The 9717-nt window shown below is 54.3% G+C and overlaps 1 protein-coding gene across 2 annotated transcripts in view; it reads left to right on the forward strand.

Moving 5' to 3' along the window:
- The window catches only part of LPCAT1 (lysophosphatidylcholine acyltransferase 1), a 45121-nt gene extending 40292 nt beyond the window's left edge, over positions 1-4829 (forward strand). For both annotated transcript variants that reach the window (XM_045863841.3, XM_064596896.1), the window contains exons 13-14: positions 1010-1148; positions 2773-4829. In XM_045863841.3, coding sequence (XP_045719797.1) covers positions 1010-1148; positions 2773-2957 — 324 coding nt within the window. In that variant the 3' untranslated portion in view covers positions 2958-4829. The remainder of the gene's footprint in view (positions 1-1009; positions 1149-2772) is intronic.
- Positions 4830-9717: the final 4888 nt, after the last annotated feature.

Genomic DNA, 9717 nt, shown 5'->3' on the forward strand with positions numbered 1-9717 from the left:
GGTCTCAGAATGGGTACTTCTCACAGGTGCAACTCACGTTAACCAGATTCATGAGAACCTGAGGTATGAGCCAGCTGGATGCTTGTCTCTCACTGCTTAGAGAATGCCCCCTTCCTTGTTTATGACCCCAGCAGCCCCTGCCCATAGCATCACTGGGAAACCCCCTCGGTGCACGGTGCCTTATGTGGATCACACCATGAGAATTAACCAGCTGACTGATATTTGGTGGGCCCTGTCTAGGAAGGCCTGACCTGCCTCCTCCAGCCTGAGCAGGCTAGCTCTGAGGGCCCTAGGCCTGCACCTGGCTCGTGGCCTCTCTGCATTCCTGCCTTCAGCACACCCCATTGTGATGGACCCCAACCCGGCACCTTCTCTGCTGTCCGCTTGTAGTCTGCTCTGGGAACAGTGGCCGTGCTTGGCTTGTGTCTCGGAACACAGAGCAGACCGTTTTCCAGGCAGCCCTGCCGAGGCTCCTGCCTGCGGGGCAGGCTTGCCGGCTGTGGAAGGAGGTGGATCTGGGGCAGGCGCACCCCCCAAGGCCACCTTGCTGGGCCTGCCTGGCGGGGCGGACATCCTTGCCCTGCAGGGGACACACACCATGGCTCACGGCACGCCCCAGCCCTTCGGTGCCTTTCTCTCGGTCACTTGCCAGAACCAGAGCAGAAGCTGTTGGAAGGAGGGTCCGTGGGTCAGCCACCTCCTGAAGGTCAGGCCCGGTGGTGGCTCATTTGTGTTACTGAGCAAAGGCCCGTTCCTGTGCCAGCAAAACCAGGGTGCCGGCTCTATCCCTGACCCGGGGGACACACGCTGCTGCCTGGAGGCCCCTCTAGTGGGAGGGCGGGCCGTGCGCTCAGAGCTCAGTACCCCATGGGGGTCCGTTTGTGAGCGGAGTTCTGGCTGTTCTGAACCAGTGGGGTCAGGGCGTGCTCGAGAGCTGGGAACCCCGTGAGCAGGAGAAACGGCCTACACAGCTGGGGGGTCATGGGGTGACGCCGGCCTCTGCCTGCAGATGTATGGGTCACAGGATGGAGACATCGATGAGGACGCCCTGTCCAGCATCCTCAAGACTGCCTTAGGGGTGGCAGAGCTCAGCGTGACCAACCTTTTCCGGGCCATCGACCAGGAGGGGACAGGGCGGATCACATTTGGTGAGTGGCCCGGGAGCAAGGGGAGGAGGGCCCCATTGTACTTTGTACGGGGGGGGTGTGCCCAGGAGGCGGGGCTCGGGGACACAGTGCAAGCGAAGCCCACGCATGCTCACCAGGGCACCGTATTGTCTTGTGCAACACAAAATTCCCAGAAGGAAGATTCTTCCCCAAGCCCGGCAGGAACGGGTTAGGGGATTTTGAGTCTGATTTGTGCAGGGGACGAATAGAGCCAGATCCAACGCCCAAGCTTGGGGCCCCAGATGCACGCTGTCCCCGGGGGCTGCAGACTGTGTGTGCTGAGGCAGCCCACGGGGGTCCATGATCCGGGTCCCCTGTGGAAGCAGGGAGCCTGCCCCATCGGGACTGACCGCGGTGGGCATGTCCTCGTGGGCTGGGGGGGTGGCTCATCAGTTTTAGCCACACAAATTGGGACAGCTACGATCCTCAGGGACTCAGACCTGAAAAACCCACTTGCAGGCTGAGGTGAGGGGTCTGGGGCAGTAGGATCCCTGGAAGGCAGCCCCCCTCGGCAGGCCCGCCAGTGTGCACATTTGGTAATGAATGTATTCTCGCTAAAAAAGAGTAGACATTTGCTCAGAAAAGGTCATTGTTCATGTCTTGTTTGGACGTGTTTTTAAAATTGCATCCAAATGTCAGACACGAGTGTGTGTGTTGATTTAGTGTGTGTGTGTGTGTGTGTGTGTCCACCTGCACAAAGACCGTGCGTCCTGGTGCGTTTAGGTAGTGGTGGTGCTGGGGTCGCTCACAGTGAGCACTGACCAACTGCAGACATTCTCCAGTGAGTCATTCTGTGTCCCCCAGAGGAACACGGGCGGTTTCCCTGAGGTCTGTCGTCTCCCACACCCAGGCCTGTGAGTGTCACCAAGCTCCTGGAGGGCACTCTGCACCCCAGGACTGGGCCCCAGGGCTGTCAGGAGATGCACAGGCTCAGAGCCGCTCGGGCCCCGTGACCAGCTCGGACGGTGGCCCGGTCTCCCGTGTACGCATGCCTGGTCTCTCCAGAGCGTGGCCGTGTCCCTCGCCAACACCTGCCTTGCAGAAATCAGGTCCTCACGTGGACGCTTTGTCCTGTCCCCAAACCAGATCCTCTGATGAACAGCATCTCCCTCACACAGAGTACCCAGAATACACCGCTGAATTCAAAATCATGTTTTCTGTAGATTTCCCCCAAACAGGAATAGCTGAAAGGACAGAACAGCCTGCTGTGTCATGTGCAGCAGAGAAAAGGAGAGGGTCCCTCCTGTCCCCCTCCCCCTTCCCCGCCCCCTCTTCCCTTCCCCTCTGCCCCCCCCAGCCCTCCTTCCTCTCCTCCTCCCCATTACCCTCCTTTCTGCCTCCCCTTCCCCCGCCCTCCTCCCCCTCTCCTCCAACCCTCTGCCCCTTCCTCCCCCCTCCCCTCTCTCCCTCCCTCCTCCCCTCTCTCCCTCCCCACTCCCCTCCCCCCGCCCTCCCGCTCCCCCTCTCCTCTGAGGGCATGGATTCCAGCCCTACCTGAAGGCTATGAGGTCACGGTGGCCCCTGGTGGCCCCTGCAGGCCCAGGGACGGGAGCCCCGGATTCCAGACGTCTGCCCCCTGCCAACCCAGGTGCCTCTGTCTTTCCAGCTGACTTCTGCAGGTTCGCAGAAATGTTCCCCAACTTCGCAGAGGAGTACCTGTACCCCAAAGAGACCCATTCGGACAGCAGTGCACAGACACCCCTCGCCCCAACCCCCAACGGCTTCTGTGCGGACTTCAGCCCTGAAAACTTGGACATTGGAAGGAAACCTTTCCGTAAGAAACTGGACTAGGACAGAAGGTTCTGGAGAGATGAGGCCTCTCTGCGCCCTGTCACCACCCGCCTCCACCTGGCCGTGAGCCTGTTGGCGGTGATGCGGCTTGGCCTCGCTCTCCCGCGTGTTCTGTGCATGTACCGGCCTCGGGCCGGGTTCTGCGACACCCGGGTCCTTCTGACCCTGTTCCTTTGTGGAGAGCCCGCGTGAGGGCGGGGCTTCGCCGGCCGCGGGGCTGTGTGGGCCCCCGGGGGGACTGTCCTGGCTCACTTCCTGCAGTCTTTATTCGCGTCCCCATTGGGAGTCCGTACTCGGTGGCTTGCGCACGTGAACGGGACTCCACATGCACACGCGACACGCGGGAGACCAAGACGTGTCACGTGCGTTTCGATTCCAGCACAAATTCTCTGCCAGCCTGTGTGGGGGTCACAGCGTGGCAGAGCCCCGTCTTTTAAACATTTCTATATTTGTGGGAACTCATGAGTATTTTATAAACTTCATTTAGATACTTCAGGAAGCATTCAACATTTTTTTAAAAAAAAGAAAAATTGTTTTCTACTTCATTTTTCCTTTGAGGGTCAGAGGAAATCTATTTATAGGCCCTTTTTTGATAGAATCCGAGGCTGTGTGGGGCTTTGACTTCAATCTCTTTCTGGCCTCTCTCTACCAGGTACATTCCTCCGTCTGGTCCGCCACACGCACCCGGCCCAGACGCCTTTTCTGCTTCTTTAATCCTTTTCAAATCCTCGTCTTTTTTATAAACGTTACCAGCTTGGTATTTCTGTTTAACGTAAGATAATGTACTTCAGAGCCACGCAAATCCAGCCGAAGCGTTGTGTGGCGGGGAGGTGGGTGAGTTAGCAGGAGGTCGCGGCGGGTGGCCCTGGCTGGTGTGCTGAGCCTCCCGGAGACCGGCGTCCGGGCGACAGGCAGGTCCTGGCGGGAGGCTGGCGCCCCGTGCTCTGCCGCTGCCCACCGGGCCTGCCTGCCGCCTCCCCGCGCCACCGAGCTCGAGGCCTGCACCCGCCGGGCCTCAGGGAAGGCGTTGGGGCTGCCGCCCGAGTCAGGTGAGGGGCAGAGTCTCCACACACAGGAGGGGTGCCCTGGTGTCGCCCCCCGGGCCCGGAGCTCGGCCCGAGGCACTGCATCCTTCCGACACAATTAGAGGTCCGCTCTTCAAGCACAAGGACCACAGCCTCTAGTTGGGTCTGAAGCAAAGCCTCTGGTTTGCTTGGGGAAGAAAATTCTTCTGAATTTCTAAATGAATTGGATTTTGTATTTGGGCATCTCCAGAGAAAGCGGCCGCCAGGGCCGCCAGAAAAAATGTTTACAGACTTCCCGAGGCGTGCCCGGTGTGCACTTCCAGCAGCCTCCCGGAGCCAGGGGAAGGCCCCGGCCTCCGTTCCTACAGCTATGTCCGCCCCCCTGGCGAGCACGGCCCGCAGGCAGGCAGCCCGGACGCGGCTTTGGGAGCGCCCGGTGATCAACTTCTAGCTGCAGAATGCATAGAAATTCATTAGGAGAGAAAACATACAAGTGACCAATGAAGGAGGTAAATAAACTAAGATATTCTGCGGGGAGGGTCCGGCTCGCGGCTCCCGGCCTCGGCGTCTGTGGATGAAGGGCTTTTTGAATGAAGTGCCGCTGGGCATTTTCAGGAAAACCCCTGATAAACAGACTTGGAATGGATGTTTACTCCTCCTGATCCTCTTCTGCACAGCGACATAGTGTCGGTGGTGTTCCCAACTGTGAATGTATATAGTTTGGGAGGGAAATCCCTTTTGTGTGAGGTGGGGACGGAAGGGGCCCCACGAGGACTCGGGGTCCGGGGTGGGCGCCGTGAAACAGCTTTGGATTTTCAGTGGAATGAATAAAACATAGTCTTACTCACCTGAAGATGTATTTTGTTATGTGTGGCTTTTTATTAGAAAGAGAACAGCAGGGGCACTGGGGGGCTCAGTCCGGTAAGCGCCTTGACTTGATCTCAGCTCAGGTCTCAATCTCAGGGTCGTGAGCTCAAGCCCCACGCTGGGCTCCGTGCTGGGTGTGGAGCCTGCTTAAAAAGATAAATAAATAAAATCAGAAAGAAAAGAAAGAAAGACAACAGCAGACATCTCTTAGGCCGTGACAGAGAACCAATCAAGATGGGGTTTTTCAGCAACTCGCCCAGCATGTTTGGAAAACACAGTAATTGAAATTCTGTAGAAAAACCTTTCTTGATCTCAGAGGGAAGGTCTGGAGCAGTTCGGCATCGTGGGGCGGTGGCCGACATTTTAAGGCACTCAGATTGTATGGCTGTTTGCCTGCATGCTGGGTTGATTCTAGAATTTCTCTATCGAACACATACACCTTAAACATACTTCGTGAAGCCAAAACAAGACAGGATCTTGCATCCATTTCTCTCATCAAGGCAGTAAAAGGCCTAGAATTAGAAAAAATGGGGTCAAAGTATTACAGTCCCCAAAACTAAAGGAAATAACGGTTAGGTAGCCGCTCGCTCCAAGGACCAAATACTATTTCTGGTTCTGCTCAGTAGCACGTGGAGAAGCGGGGTGTCCTGAGGGCAAGTGGCCTGACCCCGGCAACTTCTGTGCGTGCTGGGCTCGCCCACATCCCAGGTGGGAACAGGCTTGAAGGGGACGTGTGCACGCGGGACGAGGAAGCTCCTGGAGATTCCATCAGAGACCGAAGCAGAACAGGCATCCCCGCCATCCCCACCAGGGCCCTGCTGCCCTCCCCGCTTGTGCTAGTCCAACCGGGGCCCCAGGAGCCACCGGTAGAAGCAAGTCAGACCCCAGCCCTTGGCACCGGCCATCCTCTCTGGGGGTTCCCGCCCCCCTGACTACGTGGGACTCACATCCAGCGGATGCTTCCTCCTAACGCGATGGAACGCCCCCTCCTCCAGGTGCTTTTAGCTTCTCCCCAAAAATGTACCACCCCGCGATCTTCACGTCCATCCCTGGCAGCGTTAATGCTGCTAGTCACACCCCTCCGAATGTTTCCCAACATGGGAAGTGAGTTACAGGGTTTACCATTCACACCGTTAAAATTCCTACACAAAATACAGGGGAGGCAAGAGGTGGGGAAGATGGGTGAACAGTCGACAACCTGATGTGTGTGCTCTCTCGTGTGTGCACCACATTCACTCACACGGCAGGCCAGGAAGTCGTCCCCGTGGCTGTCACCAGCCTGGCCCTGTACCTGCTTATGGGGTTGGGACCCATACTTACAACTTCCTTCCCCACCCCCACTGCATGTGTCCTTGGCTGCAGCCAGTCCCTTGGAAAGTGAGGGTTCTGTACCTAGTGGAGGATTCTCATTCCAACAAATGTGGAGCCTTTATTAGCCACAACCTTAGTGGTGAAAGTGCCCAGAGGACCACCAGGCTCCAAAGAGAGAACAGCACCGTTCCCTGCATTCGTCAGCTTCCTAACACTCTCCACGTCCTCGTGGGTCAGCAGCAGGAGCGGCCCCCAGTAGCTGCTGACCATCTGAGCTTCAGAGCAAGGGGTCAGTCGCGTCCCCACACAGGAACCATGATCTTAAAGCAAAAGAGCCCCAAGCTGCCAGGACCGGCTCTGGTAAGGAGGGCGAGCTGCTCAGGTGCGGGGGCAGCAGGCAGACCTGCTCCTCGCCTCTTCGAGGGCGGGCCGCTCGCCACTCCGAGAGCACAGTCTTCTCCTGGGACTCTGCCGGGCGAGCGGCACAGGGAGGGGGCAGTGACCACCGCGTGCGAGGTGCTGGATCTCCACGGAAATAAAACCATCAGCCCTGCTCCCTCCCGGTTCACTGGGAGACTGAACCACCCGGCAGCTGAACTCAACAGAGATCTGTCCTGCGGAGGAGAGAGGAACAGAAAGCCGAGGAACGTTTTCAAGACAAAGCACCAGCCGCCCCCAGTAACTACTGGGTGTCAGAAGAGCCATCCCTTCCCATGTCACACACGTGTGCTGTGCATGAAACCTCCCACGTATCGGTCCACAGCCCGAAGCACAGCCTGCCCGTCCTGGGCACCACCCCTTAGGACATGCCCCACGTTACAGGTGCCGTCCCCGGGCCGCAGCATCACCGGGTCCTTCCTCCGCCCAGCAAGGCCAGGTGCTTCTGGGCCGGGGGAGCTTGGTCAGAGCAGCGGAATCAAGTGCAGGCGTCCTTGGTAAAGCACACCCCTTCGCAGTGCCATACACGATGGACAGTGGGGAAGGAAGCCCCTCATTAAGTCTGCAGATGGTGCTGGCAGAACTGCTGAGGGCAGAGAAGACAAACCCATTTCCGGAATAAGCTTATTAAAATGAGGACACATCCCCTTTCAGTGAGGGAGGATCCAGCCTCACCATCTTGACACCCAGGGAAAGGCACCACCCCGGGGGCTACATCCTGGACCTGCTCTGTCAAGGGGGAATCCAGTGTGAGCACCTCAGCCTGCGGTGCTCTTGCGATGTTGACCCGTGCTTCATCTCAACCTCCCTTTCAGCCCCACTCTGTGCAGTGATGTTAAGCCCCCAATGAGCTGGCTGGGACAAGAGGCGGCTGACATCCAGCCCATGTGTCATGCCCTGGACCAGGGTCCAGAGACCAGACACGCACGAAGAAACAGGGGTGTGTGTTCCCAGCGGGGCACAAGCCAGGAGAACTGACCGAAAGAGATACTCAGTGTTCTATCACATGTGACTGAGTCCCAGAAAATGTAAGTCAGGGCAAAAAAAAAATGACTTGACAAAATAATGGCCAGAATGTTTCCAAATCTATACCCAGACATCCAAGAAACTCAATAAGCCACAAGAAAAACAATGATAAGAAAAACAGCAAGGCAATTAAAAAAAAAAACAAAACTCTGAGAGCCACTTCTAAAGAGACAATCTTACAAGCAGCCAGAGAAAAAGGAAACATTATCCCAGAACAAAGACGAGAATGGCGCGCACGTGGAAATTGGCTGTGCGTGAGGGTCATGAGCATGTGAAAATAGACGATGGTAAGTGTATATTGTAAGCCCCCCAAAGAAAACAAAAACATACAACTAAGAAGCCAATGGAAGAAAGGAAATAGGATATTTTTAAAATAATAATTTAGGGCGCCTGGGTGGCTCAGTTGGTTAAAGCGACTGCCTTCGGCTCAGGTCATGATCCTGGAGTCCCGGGATCGAGTCCCGCATCGGGCTCCCTGCTCAGCAGGGAGTCTGCTTCTCCCTCTGACCCTCATCCCTCTCATGCTCTCTCTCTCATTCTCTCTCTCAAATAAATAAATAAAATATTTTTTAAAAAAAATAAATAAAATAAAATAATAATTTATCCAAACTAGGCAGGAAACTGAGAAAAAGAAACAAAGGACAGACAATACAGATAGAAAACAAATAACACATGGTAAATTTCAATCCAACCATACTAGTAATTACATCAAATAGAGACTAAGAAACGCCTAAATCAGTTGGTAGACCAATTCTTTTCAGAAAACTATATGCTATTTAAAGACATACTGAAAAATTTTTTAAATGGGATATATCCATACCATGCATAAATAACCATAAAGAGGTCAACGTGGTGAGACTGATGTCCATCAACCACCAAGTGAATGTGGAGACGAGGAGATTCCCCTGCACGACCACCAAGGGCTCCGTTCAGCGGGAAGACACGAGAGTCCTAAAAGGGTATGTATATGTACCTACCGACACTGCTTAAAATATATTTAGCAAGCACTGACAGAAGTAAAAGGAGAAATAAATCAACAAATATAGGTGGAGATGTTAACACAGTTTTCTCAGTAATCAATAGAACCAGCAGGAGAGGAAACATAATTATGTAGAAAATTTGAACAACCCCATTTACCAAATTGACTTAATTGCTCTTTCAAGGGCCCACAAAGCAGTTGACAAAACAGACTACACCCTCAGCTAGAGAGTACATCTCCATAAACTTCAAAATATTTAAATCATACGCAGTATGTGCCCTCCTCAAAATGAAGCTGCACAGCATGAATTCTACCCGCATTGTAGGAGCAGAACTGAGCTCTGTAGCCCACCGGACTGCACCAGGGACCAAGCGTCCACCAAGGAGCAGAGCGGGAGCTCCTCCCTGACAAGCAGGGCCTCCCTAACAACAAGAGCTGGTTAGGTTCAAATTAGTTCTTTTAAACTTAATGGAAGTTAATGAGTCCACAATTTTGCTTCTAGTCAGGAGGGAGAAACCAAGACTGGGTTGACCCTCCCTCCTGGAACAAGCCATCAGGTAGAAAACACTGATGGGTTTTGCCTCAGCAATGAGGAATATTAGCCCTAGACAAAACACTGCTCTGACCCAACCAAACAAAGCTTAAAAGCAAGACCTGGAAGAATGACCAGATGGTTTACAAGTTACTTACCTATAGCCCCAAACAAAGTTCCAGAATATTCTCAGGAATGCAAAATTATCCAGCACTCAACAGGGTAAAATTCACAATGCCTGGCATCCAATCAGAAATCACCAAGATGCAAGAAAGCAGAAAGATCTCTGTTCAGCAGAGCCAGCCTGGGCAGTGACTAGAGTGAGGTCATCCGTACACCAGGGTTGACAGCTTGTTTCACGACTCGACTGTATCATCTGCTTAGAAACTGTGGAGCCAACGTGCAACGTGTTCAGTAGAGAAATGAAAAATATCTTTTAAAGACACAAATCTGAATTCTAGAGATGAAAACTGTAGTGTTTGAGATGCAAATGCATGGGTTGGGATTAAGGGTGGATTTGACATGGCAGAAGACATGGCAAGTGATCTTGAAGATAAAACCGTGCCAACTATTCAAAATGAC

This window comes from Mirounga angustirostris, unplaced genomic scaffold (assembly GCF_029215605.1).
Source record: "Mirounga angustirostris isolate CCGP_5_RB_7025 unplaced genomic scaffold, mMirAng1.0.hap1 SCAF_7, whole genome shotgun sequence".
In the NCBI taxonomy this organism is placed as follows: Eukaryota; Metazoa; Chordata; class Mammalia; order Carnivora; family Phocidae; genus Mirounga; species Mirounga angustirostris.